This window comes from Xyrauchen texanus, chromosome 28 (genome assembly GCF_025860055.1).
Source record: "Xyrauchen texanus isolate HMW12.3.18 chromosome 28, RBS_HiC_50CHRs, whole genome shotgun sequence".
Lineage (NCBI taxonomy): Eukaryota > Metazoa > Chordata > Actinopteri > Cypriniformes > Catostomidae > Xyrauchen > Xyrauchen texanus.
Genome location: NC_068303.1, coordinates 3,935,133 through 3,953,612, shown reverse-complemented (window position 1 = coordinate 3,953,612; position 18,480 = coordinate 3,935,133). Strand labels below are relative to the sequence as shown.

The 18,480-nt window shown below is 37.7% G+C and overlaps 1 protein-coding gene, 1 long non-coding RNA gene and 4 other non-coding genes across 7 annotated transcripts; 4 read left to right on the top strand and 2 right to left on the bottom strand.

Moving 5' to 3' along the window:
- Window positions 1-67: 67 nt before the first annotated feature.
- Window positions 68-3,227, bottom strand: mgst3a (microsomal glutathione S-transferase 3a). 2 transcript variants are annotated; one of them, XM_052096414.1, is made up of 6 exons: window positions 3,163-3,227; window positions 1,351-1,475; window positions 887-960; window positions 643-700; window positions 488-560; window positions 68-282 (listed from the first exon to the last, which is right to left on the bottom strand). In XM_052096414.1, exons 2-6 carry the CDS (start codon window positions 1,465-1,467, stop codon window positions 143-145), a joined length of 462 nt encoding a protein of 153 aa, XP_051952374.1. In that variant the 5' UTR covers window positions 1,468-1,475; window positions 3,163-3,227; the 3' UTR covers window positions 68-142. The 2 variants fall into 2 exon arrangements, with proteins under 2 accessions (XP_051952374.1, XP_051952375.1); XM_052096415.1 differs by lacking the exon at window positions 3,163-3,227 and adding an exon at window positions 2,472-2,525.
- Window positions 3,228-6,254: 3,027 nt separating this feature from the next.
- On the bottom strand, window positions 6,255-6,326 carry trnad-guc (transfer RNA aspartic acid (anticodon GUC)). Its single transcript has one exon. It is a non-coding gene; the product is annotated as a tRNA-Asp (tRNA).
- Window positions 6,327-6,589: 263 nt separating this feature from the next.
- trnad-guc (transfer RNA aspartic acid (anticodon GUC)) lies at window positions 6,590-6,661 on the top strand. Its single transcript has one exon. It is a non-coding gene; the product is annotated as a tRNA-Asp (tRNA).
- Window positions 6,662-10,802: 4,141 nt separating this feature from the next.
- trnad-guc (transfer RNA aspartic acid (anticodon GUC)) lies at window positions 10,803-10,874 on the top strand. The gene has a single exon. It is a non-coding gene; the product is annotated as a tRNA-Asp (tRNA).
- A 1,962-nt stretch (window positions 10,875-12,836) lies between these two features.
- Window positions 12,837-14,268, top strand: LOC127622391 (uncharacterized). The gene is made up of 4 exons (XR_007967967.1): window positions 12,837-13,047; window positions 13,291-13,361; window positions 13,541-13,642; window positions 13,905-14,268. It is a non-coding gene; the product is annotated as an uncharacterized LOC127622391 (long non-coding RNA).
- A 3,613-nt stretch (window positions 14,269-17,881) lies between these two features.
- Window positions 17,882-17,953, top strand: trnad-guc (transfer RNA aspartic acid (anticodon GUC)). Its single transcript has one exon. It is a non-coding gene; the product is annotated as a tRNA-Asp (tRNA).
- The last annotated feature ends 527 nt before the right edge of the window (window positions 17,954-18,480 follow it).

Genomic DNA, 18,480 nt, shown 5'->3' with positions numbered 1-18,480 from the left:
GTCTGCCTTTGTTTTGTTTTTGTTTTTTATGTTGCATAACAGAGAAAATGTTGCAAAGTGTGATTTGTTGAACGTTTTATTTTATGCAATTCAGTGAAGTAAATCAGTGCTTAAAAAGTTAATTTAGTAACCATAATTTCTACTATTTATAACAAATAGGCCATTTGGGCCATCTTGACTCGGGACCCCATCCAAGCAGTGTTCTCCCAGTGTTCACAGTACAGAGGAACAGACCCAGCAATGCAAGGTTACCGAATGCCCCATGATAACGCTTCTGAGGGTCTACAAGAGAGAACACAACACACAGAAACACATTAAATCAGCAGAATATGATGGATCTTAAAACAATGCTGTTGTTTTCAATGCCAAAATAGAAGGATATACAAAACATCACCAGTACTAAGCTGTAATACTGACAATACAGACAATTTTATTCAGTTCAGGATGTGAGACTTTTTCAAGCATGTGGTGATGCGACGGGACTCACCTCCAGTAGAGTATCCACGAGCGTACAACACCCTACTGAAAATCCAGATCATTCCCAAACCACTGGCTAGACGCTGAAAGCATATATACAACAGTTAGTTTCTCAAGTGAACTTTAACCCATATGTGTATAGTCTAGCTCCAGAGATATACTCACTGGATGCTGAATTCCACCCATAGATAATGTAAATATGAATGGAGTCAGGACTTCAACACTGTAAGAGTACAACAGATATACTATATAAAGAATATCACTACAACAGAAGAACTCAAAAAGAACCTGAACATTTGCGAAGAAGGATTCTATTGTTTAAATTGATACAATTCTTGATCATTTTAATATTCAGCACTCATTTTAGACCATTACAGTTTTAAGGACACAGCATATTACTTATACATACGTGTTCTGGTGTGCTCTCTGAATACAGTTGAATTTATTGCCAGTCTCTGGATTGTCGCTGTACATTTCAGGATACTAGAGTAGATGGAGAAATAAAAGAAATACTTTTTCCTTGGTTTCTAAACTACACGTTTACAAAAATGTACAATCTAAAGCCCATTATACATTCTGGATGAGAAAAGCCTAAAGCAATCTTATAAAGAGTGTTATTTTACTTACCTTAACATCTCTATGTTCATTATAGCATCCTAACACATTACATCCCTAATGTTACTATCTCTGAGGTAAATAAACATTGATACATGTTTACACATAATCTAAGGATAAATGCAAAACACTCATTTTTACTTCCAAGATGATAACTGGATGCAACTTGCATGCATCATGATGAGTTTGTGTGACAAAAACGTAGCATACTACTGTTTTAAATCTTTCGAAATGTTTGAAATTGTTGCGTTCTGTTACCTGAACGTTGTATTTACGCCTAGCCTTTACGACAGCATGAGACAAATGAACCATCAGGAGAAATGATGCTGCTCCGGTAAGCACCACATACCCGTACTCTTTAGACAAAACCACCATCTTCAAGTCTGCAGAGAAAACAGAACTACAATGAATAAAATGACAAGTCCTACTTAACTTCATGACATAATATTGATTTAAGTGAGTGAGTAAATTTAACTTAAACATTTCAGTTGCTACAGGAACTAACAAATCTGATGTACTGTGCATGCTACTAAAATAAACTTAGTCAAATTTAAATTAACATTTTATATGAACCTTTCACACTTGATACTTTCACTATAAACACGTTTAATCATGTACCACATGACATACAGTATGTAAGCCTTACACACGGAAGCTTAATGCATGTATTCATTAAGTATTCAACATCAGCTTGCATTACTGTCAATAAAAATCAAACTACAGAGCTGCGCACGCCGACCTTGACACTTGCACAAAAACACTTTGCCCATAACAACCAACAGATAATGTTTTGGGATCATAAATGGTTAACTTTAAGAGTACAAACTTCAGAATTCACAAAACAAGAAGTTAGCAAACATAATGAAATCAACATTAAAAGTGGTGTAAATAAAGTTACTAACTGTGAGACCATGCAAGCTCATTAATTAGCATTGAAAAGTTAAATAAAATGTACATATTTTATTTACCAGTGAAATTTACTCAAATTAGCGAATAAATATGACACGGTTCTCTACTTTAGGGTTAATACAGGATGATGCATTGTAGGGATAACAAACAATCATAAATGATATTTAACTTACTTGGAAGCTAGAGCATGCATTTATTACATGTTTGAATTGAGTTCAAATGTAGAATTTACTGAATATTTTCTGCTATATTTACTTTATACCAAACAAAGCATTTTTTCAGAGTAATACAATAGACAATGCAAAACTACTTTAATGTCTTATAACTTATTTTTAATGTCTAAAAATGTGAAGATAAAACCCAAAAAACAAATAAAAAACAATGTAGGGCAGAACTTGATTTTAGCCAAGTGGTTGATAAAGGAGGGAATCTATGGCAAGTGCTACAGGAAGTGTGGGGTCAAAGGTCACCGGAGTATCTGGACAAACTGACAGCTGGAATAACAAGGATCTGCAAAGCTGTCATTCCTGCACGTGAAAGATTTTTTGATGAGAACTCTTTGAAGTAGTTTAAGAAGTTCAGAGCATTTTCTTCAAATTGTAATAGACATTTTTCATGTTATTAATGTCCTGACTATACACTGTGATCAGTTGAATGCCATTTTGGTGAATAAAAGTAACAATTTCTTTCCATAAGAACAAAATCTGTACATTATTCCAAACTTTGGTTGTCAGTGTATATGTATATATATATATATATATATATATATATATATATATATATATATATATATATATATATATATCAAGAGCTGATGTAACATAAAAAAATATTACGTGCTCATAAATCTGTGTGCTACTCAACTAACTCCAGGTCACAAGAAGTTACGGTAAAGTTAAAGTTATTCTAATGTATGTCAAGACAAGACAAAAGGCCTCCAAATTGTCAGATTCAATGTCTAGTGTGTAAAATAAGCAGACATGTAGGAACGGGTTTATTTGCTGTGTGGTAAAAATGAAAGACGTAGAAGCAGGTCAACATTTCTGCTGCAAGTTAATTTACTTTACACAGTTCTATTCAAAACACAAACACTGCAATGTAACCTTGTTAATAAAGACGCTATTTAGAGACATCTGTTGTGATCTTATATTGTTAGCATACCTGTTCGGTGCTTCTGTGCTATTATCTCGATACTGCAGTACAAGGGTGGAGTACTGAAAAAGCACTTTTACAGCTGTGCCAAAGGTCAAAATCCAACCTCAAAAACTCCTAAAAACGATGGACCCCTGTTAGTCTGACAGCCTAAATTCTGTGAAACGGGTCTCTTTCCATCACTAAAGTATGTCTGTTTTTCATGTATATGATGTTGTATTTGACCATTTTCCCAAGAAACATAATTTGAATAGAAACAAGCTAATATGTGAAACAGGACAAAGAAGTAATAATGTTTGCAGAGTCTAACACAAACACCAAGATGAAAGTGACAGCACACTTTGAAAAGACATTTATGAAGCATATAATTATTTTGAGCAGAACTTGCACATATGCAATATCAGAGGAGTAGATTCTGGGGGGAATGGGTGGAGGTAACCCCCCCCAACGTTCAAGCCAAATCTACGCCCTTGCATAATACACATCCATCCATCCACCCACCCACCTATCTATCTATCTATCTATCTATCTATCTATCTATCTATCTATCTATCTATCTATCTATCTATCTATCTATCTATCTATCTATCTATCTATCTATCTATCTATCTATCCCACCCACCCACCCATCTATCTATCTATCTATCTATCTATCTATCTATCTATCTATCTATCTATCTATCTATCTATCTATCTGTCTATCTATCTATCTATCTATCTATCTATCCCACCCACTCATCTACCCACCCACCCATCCATCCACCTACCTACCTACCTACCTACCTACCTACCTACCTATCCCATCCATCCATCCATCCATCCATCCATCCATCCATCCATCTATCTATCTATCTATCCCACCCATCTATCTATCTATCTATCTATCTATCTATCTATCTATCTATCTATCTATCTATCTATCTATCTATCTATCTATCTATCCCACCCACCCATTCATCTACCCACCCATCCATCCATCCATCCATCCATCCACCTACCTACCTACCTACCTACCTACCTACCTACCTACCTACCTATCCCATCCATCCATCCATCCATCCATCCATCCATCCATCCATCTATCTATCTATCTATCTACCTATCTATCTATCTATCCCACCCACCCATTCATCTACCCACCCACCCACCCATCCACCCATCCATCCATCCATCCATCCATCCATCCATCCACCTACCTACCCACCCACCCACCCACCATCCACCTACCTACCTACCTATCCATCCATCCATCCATCCATCCATCCATCCATCCATCCATCCATCCATCCATCCATCTATCTATCTATCTATCTATCTATCTATCTATCTATCTATCTATCTATCTATCTATCTATCTATCTATCTATCTAAGGTCACTCAGGCAGCCTCTCAGGATGTGTGCCTGCTGAATCTTCCACACCTTTATCATTGATGGTTTAAAAAGCTAGACATTGTTGTTATCCTTAGCAGCATAAAAATGTTGGAGCACTTCTTCAATGCTCTGGAGCAGCTCTCTCGGATGTGGCACATTTGTCCTGCAGTGCTCTCTGAAATGCTGCTTAGTGGGATTAGCAGGCACAATACCACAGAACTTTATGCACCCATCAGTCTCTCCAGGTCACCTTGATCCACTCCAGTGAAGGCAGCAGAGAGGAACTAGCTGAAGGAGCTACATGGTGCTCAGACACACACTCTCTGTTGAACCTGTCCAGTTTAACAAGGATGTCTTAATTGAACTTTCTGCGAGAGGCACATGTCCCTAAATACAACGTGAAAGAAAAATCTATTTCTATGGAAGACCTGTCCAAAATGGCATTGTAGGACCTGAGAGAGAGATAACTCCTGTTTCTGGTATTCTTGAAGAAGGTAATCCACCAGGTAGTGTGCACTCACAGACACCCCATGCCACCCACCAGTGTCCTCATAACCCCCAAATGTGGCTGGTGTGTCATCCTTCCTCAGGGTTCCAGTGATGGCCCTCTGTCCAGACAGCCCTGCTTCAACATCTTTGATGTTCTGAACACTGAGCAGGTAGGCAAGGTGGGCTCTTTCATATTTAAGGTGAGCACATCAGACAGCTGATTACCCATATCATAAGGTTTCCAGAGCACCTCAGTTCATCCATCACCGTTTTGCAGATTCTCTTCCTCTGGGTGAGGAAGGCTGGCAAGATGTTACTAAATTGCTTTGGTAGCAGATCAAGCCACTGGGGTTTATCAGCAAACCAGTATTTCTTGCATGCTTTACGGCACAGACGAGAGGCCAGGATGTAATATTGCCCACTGGTACCAAGGATTACTCTGAGTCTTCCCACACCAGATGAGGTAACCTGAGGATTTGGACAGCCCAAGTTAGAGCCCAAGCCTAGATCCGACACTGTGTAACCCAATAATATATGAACCACAATAAGTTAGTTTTGTAACAACATTACAACAAGTTTATATATAAATTATGGGATTAAATACCAACATAATTGATGGATTGATGAAAGATGTTTTTTGCACCAAAGACTAAGATATATTATACATACACCAGTGTTGGGTAAATTACTCAAAAAAGGTAATTTATTATTAACTACTAATTACATTGTCTACAGTGTAATTCGATTACTGTACTAATGAATCTGTCTAAAAAGTAATTGCATTACTTATTACTTTCTAAAACTCTTATCAACCTCGACCAGATGAAAAATACAAGGATAGACATGAAACTGTTCTTTTAATTCTTTCAAATAACTAATAGGCCAAATAATTTAAAGGGGCAGTAATACATTAGAAAACATGCATTTTAACATTAGCCATTTGGAGGAAGATTTGGAAAACTGGGTCTGATGGGTATGCAGCAATTTATAATGGGAAAAGATGTGTTAAAATGCACCGTTTGCTGCAGTATCTTTTAAAGCAGAAAAGACAACTTACCATACGAAAATGAGGAACTGCGCCGCTCATGTCGACGTGTGGCCAAAAATATATTACATCCGTAGTGTAAGACACTACCATAGAGAATACATTGGAAAAGATAAGGAAAGTTAAGGCTAACTTATTGTTGCCCCTCCACCCTCACATCAACCCCCTCTTCCAAAAAATATAAATAAAAGTTTTCTCCCCGTCGGGGAATCGAACCCCGGTCTTCCGCGTGACAGGCGGAGATACTGTCCACTATACTAACGAGGAGGCAGCTGCTTAAGTGGAATCGCATGGAACTTTTATTACACATGTAAACAAATACCCGAAATAGTAAGCCTTAACTTTTACAATGCATTCTCTATGGTAGTGGCTTACCCTACGGATGGCATATCTTTTTGGACACACCTCGACATGAGCGCCAAGATTACGCATTTTCCTATGCTAAGGGAGGGAGACAGAAGGCTTACTATTTCAGGTATTTGTTTACATGTACAATAACACTCCTAGGCGATTACGCCCTAATAACTGCATCCTCGTTAGTATAGTGGACAGTATCTCCGCCTGTCACGCGGAAGACCGGGGTTCGATTCCCCGACGGGAAGAATAACTTTTATTTATATTTTTTGGAAGAGGGGGTTGATGTGAGGGTAGAGGGGCAACAATAAGCTGGCTTTTCTGCTTTAAGAGATACTCAGCAAACGGTGCATTTTACTTCCTGGAACACATATTTTCCCCTTATAAATTGCTGCAATTTGGGTCATTCATGCATCAATCATTTTCAATCTTCAGCACAACTGATGACACACATTGATACACAATTTTGAAATATACATAAACATTTAGCTAGATAATGTTACTTTGTTGATAATCTAAAGTTAAGCGGATTTTGCAACAAGTTAAACACTTTATAGAAATTCATATGTTTGCATTGGAAGGCACAAAAACCCAGTTACAAGATAAATTAATCCCACACTTAGCAAAGACGCAACAGTGACAGTTTCACTGACCGGCCTGTTGTCTAGTTGTATAAATACTTCCAGAATGTACTGGATCCAATGTAAATTGGTGCTTCACTTTTTAGTTAAAGTTGGAATTATATGTAATATTATGTAATGAAACAATATGTAATGTTATGCATACAGACTGGAAATTCCCATATTTCATAAGAGATTCAGGTCTGAAAAATAAAGGTAATTACTCATTAAAAGTTATGCACATTAAGGTAATTTTCATTTAATGCAATTATTTCTAATTATTACAATACATGTCATATTTAGAATACAAATATCTGCTCAACTTTGTGCAATGGTTCTCAAATGGTTTTGCTTAAGGACCCAGTATATGCATTTGACAAAGTGGTGAATCATCCTGACTACATTAGGTTACATCAACCATATTACATTTTAGGGTCATGGTGGGGGTGAGCGACAAATATATTCAGTGCCTAGCAAAAGTATTCAGACCCCTGACCAAATCTCTCATATTACAGAATTACAAATTATTTCATTCTGATTTATATTTTATTTTAAAACACTTACTCAGTCAGCTTTGCACACAGTGACAGTAATTTTTGCTAATTCTTCTCAGCAGATTTGCTCCAGGTTAGCCAGCGCTATGCAGTGCTCTTAATATGATTGACTGGTGCACCATTACTCCACTCCCAGCCACTAAACTCTGTAGCTCCTGCAAAGTGATTGTTGGCTCTCTGTGGCTTCTCTCACAAGTCTCCTTTTTGTTAGAGTGCTGAGTTGAGACCTTTTCTAAAGGTCCAGTTTACCCAAGGATCATAAAGAAAGAAAGAAGCTGTCAAGCATAGCCTTCGGGCTTTACCAAGTCGCTGGAAGAAGGCCAAACAAAAAAACTGACCAAAAACGCAAAATGAGAGTGATGGCAATTGCAATTTGGCAACCTTTTAATAGTTCATTGTTGAACAAGGCTGTACAGTATGTGCTATACAAATGCTGTGTTTTCTCTATGCTTCGTTTATTTATTCTGTTTCATATTCTTTTCATTTCCTTATCAGAGGATGGGTATTTCCATACAAAGTCTAAAAAGACAGAGAGGACCGAAGACACAGAGATGGACAAAGACTTGCTTCAGGCAATACACAGTTATTATACTATTAATGTATCTGCTATTATTGCATGAAATCTAAGTTTTTTGTGTTTTTCTCGGTGGAAGAAACAAAGAAAGCATCCACATTGATACATGCTGACAAAAGTTCTCTAGTGAACCATAGTGAAAACGTACCCAGGTTAACAGAGGTGAAATTAAATGTGTTCTGTATGTGCATATACACTCACCTTAAGGATTATTAGGAACACCTGTTCAATTTCTCATTAATGCAATTATCTAATCAACCAATCACATGGCAGTTGCTTCAATGCATTTAGGGGTGTGGTCCTGGTCAAGACAATCTCCTGAACTCCAAACTGAATGTCAGAATGGGAAAGAAAGGTGATTTAAGCAATTTTGAGCGTGGCATGGTTGTTGGTGCCAGACGGGCCGGTCTGAGTATTTCACAATCTGCTCAGTTACTGGGATTTTCACGCACAACCATTTCTAGGGTTTACAAAGAATGGTGTGAAAAGGGAAAAACATCCAGTATGCGGCAGTCCTGTGGGCTGAAAATGCCTTGTTGATGCTAGAGGTCAGAGGAGAATGGGCCGAGTGATTCAAGCTGATAGAAGAGCAACTTTGACTGAAATAACCACTCGTTACAACCGAGGTATGCAGCAAAGCATTTGTGAAGCCACAACACGCACAACCTTGAGGCGGATGGGCTACAACAGCAGAAGACCCCACCGGGTACCACTCATCTCCACTACAAATAGGAAAAAGAGGCTACAATTTGCAAGAGCTCACCAAAATTGGACAGTTGAAGACTGGAAAAATGTTGCCTGGTCTGATGAGTCTCGATTTCTGTTGAGACATTCAGATGGTAGAGTAAGAATTTGGCGTAAACAGAATGAGAACATGGATCCATCATGCCTTGTTACCACTGTGCAGGCTGGTAGTGGTGGTGAAATGGTGTAGGGGATGTTTACTTGGCACACTTTAGGCCCCTTAGTGCCAAGTGGGCATCATTTAAATGCCACGGCCTACCTGAGCATTGTTTCTGACCATGTCCATCCCTTTATGGCCACCATGTACCCATCCTCTGATGGCTACTTCCAGCAGGATAATGCACCATGTCACAAAGCTCGAATCATTTCAAATTGGTTTCTTGAACATGACAATGAGTTCACTGTACTAAAATGGCCCCCACAGTCACCAGATCTCAACCCAATAGAGCATCTTTGGGATGTGGTGGAACGGGAGCTTCGTGCCCTTGATGTGCATCCCACAAATCTCCATCAACTGCAAGATGCTATCCTATCAATATGGGCCAACATTTCTAAAGAATGCTTTCAGCACCTTGTTGAATCAATGCCACATAGAATTAAGGCAGTTCTGAAGGCGAAAGGGGGTCAAACACAGTATTAGTATGGTGTTCCTAATAATCCTTTAGGTGAGTGTATGTTTAGGACATGGCATCAGAGGTGAGACATATTCTGGAACAGGATAACCCAAACATGGTGATAAGCACAGCTTTCAAACTATGCATTAGACAGAGCGACCCGGCAACGCTGCAGGAGGGTTGCTGACTCAATGACATGGTAAGAGAGAACGTGAACATGAGATGAAAAAATTACCCTTATTTACATTATTTCCTATTTGAATGATTATTCAGTACACTATTTTTTTTTGTCACAAAATAAAGAAAAATGCTTCTGTTCATAATGAATCAAAACGTAACTACTTGCTTGATGTCAGAAGTGGCTTTCTTTTTTGGATGACTGCACAAATTGCCCTTTTCCACCCTCCCCTCTGACCAACTACCATCCCTGTTCGGTACATCACTTGATCTGTTCAATTCCTTTTGGATCAAATCAGGACCTGATATACTTTTTTGTGTTAAAATATCTTTCTTTTTTTCTCCATCAGGAAAGTAACTTTATAGAAGTAAAATCAGTTGTATTTGAGTATTATTTAATTGGACTTAAGTTTATACAGCATAATTATTTTAGTTAACTTGCCTTGCTTTTGAAGGTGCAATAAATAGACAAATTAGGATAAATAATAATGTAGACAATCACAATTGTTTATGGTTCATTGAACAATTATGTAAAACATTGTTTAAACAAAAAAAAAACATACAATAAAGATCTGTAAAGTTATTTGGATTTTTACAAAATTATCTTTAAAATAAAAGTGTCCTGAAAAGGAACTTTTATATTTTGCTGAATTTGTTACATGTCCCTAGTCATGAATATTTTTACTCTTTATGTTCTCAAGGTTATCAACTTCTATTTGTCCCTGCTGATGAAGAGAAGCAATGATTGAAGGCCTTAAGGTCTACTGTTTAAGTACATTTGTCTTCCCAAAGCTTCAGAGTGGTGATGAACATTTTGCAGGCCATGCAGCAGTGAAGAAATGGACAAAAGCAGTGGATCTCTTCCTCTATGATCTGGATCTTGTTCCTTTGCACCATGGCTTGCACTCGGCTTTGGCTGCATTTTAACACATTGTTTCCATCTATACTGTATGATTAAGTGTTATATGTTTACTCGTATGCTTATGAGACACATTGTGATGAACGTTGTGCGGAACGGCGCCGCTCATGTGGCCAAAAAGATATGCCATCCGTAGTGTAAGCCACTACCATCGAGAATGCATTGTAAAACTTTACAAACAGATGCATCCTCGTTAGTATAGTGGACAGTATCTCCGCCTGTCACGCGGAAGACCGGGGTTCGATTCCCCGACGGGGAGAAATCTTTTTATTTATATTTTTTGTAAGAGGGGGTTGATGTGAGGGTGGAGGGGCAACAATAAACTGGCTTTTCTGCTTTAAGAGATACTGTGAAGATACAAATCTTCATAAAAGTCCCTTGTGTTCGTGCTCCAAATCAGGGCCGGCCCTGAACAATTTGCAAGAGGCAAGATTTTAGCTGGTGCCCCTTGCATCACAGCAAATTCCACCACTGATAATTGTGTACAAACTATCATTCTTTTTTGTGAAACTCTTTTATTTGATATGGTCCTCTTCAAACAAATTCTGCTCTTACCTTATCATTTAAAACAGATGGCCAGTCAGCAGGGTCTATTGGTGCAGCCTTTTTGTAGATGCATGATGTTGTGCTGGGGCTGGGCTGTGCTGAGGTAGAGAAGGTGTTTGCAGGTGGCCCAGGATTTGCAGGGGTGGAATTCAAATATTTCAAAAGTGCATTTAAAGAGAAAATGGTGGTTATATTATATTAATAAAAAGCTGCTGATGGTGAAACAATATACAATAATAACACTTAAGCCACATTATAGCCTAAACACAAATAGCAAAAATAGCATTCATGCACAAAACATGTATTCAATGAGCACTTCACTAGTATGCTGTTTGCTAGAATACATATAATGATATATAATATAATATAACAATTGATGCACCAGGTGACACTGAGGGCAAAAGAAAATATAAGCCATGTAGTTATGTTGTTGTGGGGGCTTTTTGATTTTTGTAATATTTCGAATTAATACTATTAAAATAGTATTAGCAAAAAAATAAATCACTCACTCATTTGGGCGCATCCTATGGGTGGGCGGCGCCCCTAGCATTTGCCTATTCTGCCTATGCCACAGGCCGGCCCTGCTCCAAATCCAACAATATTGTCATCCTCTGACAAAACTGGTACTGAATCTGTCCTTTCAGACATATATCACCAAAGATCATCAATTTCCATAAAGCTTTTTGAGTATTCAAGAAAGGAAAGGAGGCTATCCTTGCAAGGACCCTCTGGATTGAACTGCAAAGCTTGTTCTTCCTCCTCAACCTCACTGGACAAATACAATGTGTAGCCAATACTTGATATCAAATAGTAGCATGGCATATGTGCATGAGCATGGTTTACTGTGTGGTTTGGGCTACTGTTGAGAAATGTTTTTATTTATATTTTTTGTAAGAAGGGTTGATGTGAGGGTGGAGGGGCAACAATAAGAAATTAAGGGAAGTTAAGCCGGGAAGAAACACATTTTTTATTTGAATTAAAAGCAGATGAGTCAATATAAATCTTTGATCCCACAAAAACAACTGCAAGCAGACACAAACTGTCAACTTATGAACTACAAGCCAATACCCACTGAGCAAGCGACGTCTGTGGACATACAAAACAGGTTGATATCTCGTCCGTCCGTCCAGGCCATGATCTGAACGTCCATTGACAGCCAGAATTAGTCGATTAATGACACTGATAAATTATGTCCCATCAGGCCATAATCTATAGGTCCACTGACAGCCAGAACTAGTTCAGAACAGACGTTCATACTGGCTATAATCTGGACGTCCGTTGACATCCAGAATTAGTCGATGAATGACGTGAAAAAGATGTCCAATCTGGCCACAATCTATAGGTCCACTGACAGCCAGAACTAGTTCAGAACAGACGTTCATACTGGCTATAATCTGGACGTCCGTTGACGTCCAGAATTAGTCGATGAATGACGTGAAAAAGATGTCCAATCTGGCCACAATCTAAACGTCCGTTAACATCCAGATTTAGTCAATAAATGACAGAAAATATGTTAAAGCCACAATCGAAACGTCATTTATTTATTATTATTAAATGCTTGTAGAAGAAAACTACATCAAGTTTGCAAGTACAACAAAAATATAACAAACATCGTCATTGTCATAACATTACAACTATATGTAACCGGGTGGTAAATACCCCTTAAAGTTTGTTTTTCGCCTTGTATGTTTAAAACTGTTATTTGATATGTTGAGTGAATTATGGAGACAGGAAAGGCAGCGGTTACCTGTATTTCCCTGGAGTTGTCAACAGGTGGCGCTATGTGTGTTGCGTACGAGATTATGCGCATGCATTCTCACCTCGGTCATTGTTTTGATAGACATGCAACGAGTAGTGTGAGAGAGACGCTCACTCTCTGGGAACGGGTAAATATAATGTTATGTGGTAATAATCTTGATAAATACCATTTGTGGATGTATACTTTGTTGTGTAAATATGGATATATTATCATATTTGAGAAGTTATGTCGTGTGTAATGTCCGCGATGATATGACGTCACACCATGCGGTGCAGGCCTGTTCATTTGACATTAAGAAATGCTATGCACTTTTTTCAAATGTTCATTGTGCTTTTCATGTGATTTGTATTTAATGTGATTATTTACACAGTGTACAACAGTATGTTGAGCATTTCAACCCTCGTGAGGTGAATGTGATGTTCTGTAGGAGCTGATTGTTACGTGAGTGTTATTTTCTCTAATTTCTTTCAAGTGATATGTAAGTGGGAAATATAAAAATGTACTTATGTTGTTTTGTTTGTACAGTATTCTCACTGCCGTATTGTACCTTATAGTATTGTGCCGTATTGTATTGTTTTGGAATCGTGTTGCATATTATTTTTTGTCTTTGATTGGATTAGGCTCTTCACCAATCAGCTGATTGAACTTCTATTCAATATGAAGGGAAGGGCAAAAAGATAAAATTTGAATTGAAGACAATAAATTGTTTTCAGCAATAAAAGGTGAGCTTCATATTATGGTCATTAAAAAAAAAAGTGTGTATATATGTATGTGTGTGTGGAATGCTTAATATCAGGCTTGATGTAATTTGACTTGATTTTTGATTTGATAACTAGGCATTTCATAAACTAGACATAATCATTTCATTGATTTGAGTACTCAAATTTTCATCTATGTATACTATGTATCTCTGCTGCAAGCTAGACCACAACAGTGGCGTTTGTATATTTATTTTACATGTGGATTTTTTTGCTTTGATTGTAGCTGCTGTCATGAAATGGGACCCAGCTGCTACAGAGGCCCAAATAAAGTCTGCTGCATCTGATCATCTGAAACATGCCCCGGGAGAGTCAGGGGTGGTGGCTGTAAATGAATATATTGTGGACCTTATAGCAGCCACATTTTGTTAATTGTTTACTGTTTTAACAAAATTTTATAGCACTTTTATTTATAACTTTACTGTTCAGGTTTTAAGTTGTATTGTGTTAATTTATACTTGACTGTTCAGGTTTTAAGTTGTATTGTGTTAATTTATACTTGACTGTTCAGGTTTTAAGTTGTATTGTGTTAATTTATACTTTACTGTTCTGGTTTTAAGCTTGGGTAAAATTTGTAATAAAAATATATTTTCAGATTTAAATAATTTATTTCTTGGAGTGATCAGTTTGTTTTACAGGAAAATGTTAAGCAGTTTATTACAAATATATTATAAGATATAAAAATGCAAGACTATATACACTAGGCTACACTTTTATTCAATTGAATATTCAATATTATCAATATTCTTTACAATCTAATTTAGGTCTATGGTCTGCGTGTCTGCAGTTTCATGACACGACAACCATTAACAATGAGTAACTGGGTTTTCTCAGTGAGAACGAACTCACTGCCACTGTTTTAAAGTAAAAACATTTTAAAGTTGGATCCTGGCAAATATGCACAGATGGGATTTCCATGTCAGTATGGGTCTTTAACAGTCTTCTTTGACATTTCTACTACAGAAAACGCGTCTAATACAACTTTTATTCTGGCTGCCTTTAGATGTCTTAACAATTACGTCTGTAGCACGTCTTTAATTGACGTCTATACAATGTCCAGAAAAGACGTATAAAAAACTTTCATTCTGGCTCCTGTGAGGACGTCTTCTGGATGTCTAACAATTACGTCTTTTAGACGTGGTCTAGACGACTTTTTGCTCGCTGGGTAATGTTTTGCTCACAAATATTTGCCAAAGATGAATTTGTGAGCAAAGCGTTTCATTGTAAAAACCGCAAAACCTGACAATATACTACATCCATTCGAAATATTACATGACAAAGGTAAGCTCAGTGTTTAAATTGGCTTCTGTTGGGAGGGGGAGCCCTAATTTACGGTGAATGGTCATCATTCTAAATCCCGCCGTAAAATGACTTAATGTGTTTTTACACCAAAGGGGCTCTTTTTCCAGTATTAATGTGTAAGTTAGGGTTGAGTAGTTATTCAAACAAAGACAAATACTTTACAATTCACTTATTTTATTATTATTTTTTATCTTGAATGTTAACAGGCAGGCAATGGATTTCACCCTCGGAAAATGTATGAAATGAACATGTTTGAAAATATTGCAAGCCAGAGACGAATATGTAAATGTATTTTTTATTTGTGCAATTTAGAAACGTTGAAGTCCCTTCGCACCTGAATGTTAATGTAACTCATGCAGTAATTATTTATCATATTCATGCAGCCTGTGTTATTCTGTTGAGTGTTGAAAAACCATCGAGGAGAAACGCATCATGACAAGTTTTAGAAAGAAAATAAAGAGTAAACTCGTTCGCTTTGCGACAAACATTAGTCGTTCTATACATTTTTTTATTAATTATTATTCAAACTGAATAATAAATGAACAGGGAAGTAGAGTTGGCAAAATAAATGTATAATCTCCGCCTTTATTGAGTTTTTAATGCCTGATAGAAAAGTATCTATCTTTGTAGAGCAATACAATTCTTTAGGCAATTGCAGAATAGTCTCACTAGTCACAGATACACTTCAGAAAATTGAGTAGCTACACAACTATTTCTGGGCTTAAAAGTTACAAAAACCAAATAAATGCAGAACATTGTATCTCAAAAGCAATAAAATGTGGACATGCACTACTTAAAACCCGATGTGGCCCCTTAACCAAAATAGTAAAAAATATGAACTATTACACAATATTAAAATATTACACACCATCACCTTTACAAATTTGTTTCAGGATTTTACAAGAGTAAATGTAACTGTTATATTTTGACAAAATGTTTCAGTTTCATATGAAATAATCTAAAGATAGAATGTAGACCTCAACAGTGGCAGTTTAAATTTCAAGATGTGTTTAAGCCAGAGGGGTTACCAGGATATCATGTTTGGGGGGGGCATTTGGCTTGTTTGGGGGGCAACATAAACAATTGAAAAAATAGGCGCAAAATTAAGCTATACTACACACAATCTGTTTTAGTGCATATCTTTTTCTAAGCCAGGAACCCAGAGATAGCCACAGGGCCCCTATTAGACTATAGGGTTTATAGGGATTTTTGTTGTGTCAGACCTCACTCATCTGCTAGCGATGGAAAAATATGCACAAAACAATCCACTTTTAAATTGTAATTTATCATCAGATGTAGAGGCGTTTCCAGCATTGAAGGACATCCGGGGCTTAGCCCAGACCATTTTATTTTCACACTAGCAACCACTTCCCTGTAGTCCAAAGCTGGTGAGAGGGTATTCTTTGAGTTTTGCTCTGGCTGGGCCTGTTTCTACAGTTCCTAAATCTTCCACTCTAGTACTATCCTCAACATCCTCTCTCCTCCCTGAATCATCTGTGATGCAAAAGAACAGATACAGCACATAACTTATTGCAATCAGCTTCAAACAACTAATTCATCAAGTGCTACATATGTCAAATTGTGGACCAATACCATTGAAGAAAATGTATTGGGAAGAGCAGATCGGTGGGATTGCCCTTAGATCTATCATGATTCTTGAATTTTCATGTACATTAACATAAAGTCATCACAAAAGAGTTATATTATAGTGAGTAAAGTGAGGTAAAAAAAATATTGAATATAAATAATTTATATTTTTTGACATACATAGTCAAAATGATGTTTAAGATCCTAAGTTAAAGCAATACATGAATGAATTTAGTCTAAGTTCATTGACACACTATGGCATCGAACTGTATATAATTCTCATCATCTCTATGAGAATAATTCATCTGTCAAAATCCTTTCATTAGGATCATTGAGATAAACAATGTTTCACTTTTAACTTTCTCTAAAGTAAAGTGACTGATTAATTGTTACCAGTTTCCATGCCTGATTCTGGCACATCTGCTGCTGCTGCTCCTCAGTCTGTTGCTCATCTTTGCTACACTCTACAAAACCATTTAATCAAATCAAAGTGTATATTTCCTACAAACTAATATCACAAAACAAGTCACACATACATTTTATGTTAATGCTTATTGGTTATCCTTAGCGAAAACAACACCTGATAAACAAGAAAAGTACACTCCGAACGGGGCTCGAACCGCGTGAGAGGCGGCTACGTTAACTCAGAGCTACCAAGCTGTGTCAATCTAAACAAGGAGGTTAGAGGCTACAACTCTTGAGGTTTAGCCTACTGTGGGTGAAAGCCAGCTAGATGATGATCTTAAGACTTTAAGGACAAAAACAAATGTGAATTCTTACCCACTGACTTCTTTCGGAAAAATCCCCAAAGCCTCATTTGCTTAATTTTTGCTGTCTTTCCTACTAATTGCCGTTAACTCGCCACTAAGTAACGTTAGTTGATGTCAAAGACTGTGCAAGCTCCTCCTCTACCTGCTGCATATTCAACAGAGAGGAAGAAACGGAGTCGCCCATAGGCTACCGAGAGGAACTCATTCTATAGGCTAGATTATGCCTATGTCTATTTTTACAGGCTGTATGCAGTATGTGCAAAGCCAAAGCACAGTGAAATAAGGCAACTTATGATTTCGGGGGTTTACATAGGCTTTTGTCCGGTTTCATATTTGTCAGTCAACTATTCAAAATACATTCAGGGCTACACTCAAAACATTGGGGGCTGAAGCTCTCAAATTCTCAGGGGAGGCAGAGCTAATCCTAGGGGAGGCACTGCCTCCCCCAGCCTCCCCCTAGACACGCCCCTGGTTTAAGCTAGTATGTATTTTTCATAAATACATAAATTTATTATTATTGTTCATTGATATTTGAATAGCTGCATCCTCGTTAGTATAGTGGACAGTATCTCCGCCTGTCACGCGGAAGACCGGGGTTCGATTCCCCGACGGGGAGTAGTGTATTTTTTATTTTTGGAAGAGGGGTTTGATGGTGGAGGGGCAACAATAAGCTGTCGTTTCTGCTTGAAGAGATACTGCAGCAAACGGTGCATTTTACTTCCTGAAACACATCTTTTCCCCTTATAAAGTCTGCATGCCCATCAGGCCCAGTTTTCAAAATCTTCCTCCAAGTGCCTTGTGTTTGTGCTCCAAATCAGGGCCGGCCCTGACCAATTTGGTACCCAAGGCAAGATTTTAGCTGGTGCCACTTGCATTGCAGCCAATTCAACCACTGATCATTGTCTACAAACTATCATTCTTTTTTGTGAAACTCTTTTTTTATTTGATATGGTCCTCTTAGAACAAATTCTGTTCTTACCTTATCATTTAAAACAGATGGGTGGACGGCACCCCTAGCATTCGCCTATTCTGCCTATGCCACTGGCCGGCCCTGCTCCAAATCCAACAATATTGTCATCCTCTGACAAATCTCGAGGCTTGTCATGAGGCACACCCAGCTGCCCCCCTCACTAGACCCACTGC

Excerpts from the sequence above, each read along its gene's own strand:
- mgst3a (XM_052096414.1), bottom strand. The coding sequence starts at position 1,467 with ATGGTGGTTTTGTCTAAAGAGTACGGGTATGTGGTGCTTACCGGAGCA. Across the intron at positions 961-1,350 it reads GGCGTAAATACAACGTTCAG|TATCCTGAAATGTACAGCGA; the intron begins GTAACAGAACGC and ends CATCTACTCTAG. Across the intron at positions 701-886 it reads CAGAGAGCACACCAGAACAC|TGTTGAAGTCCTGACTCCAT; the intron begins GTATGTATAAGT and ends GTACTCTTACAG.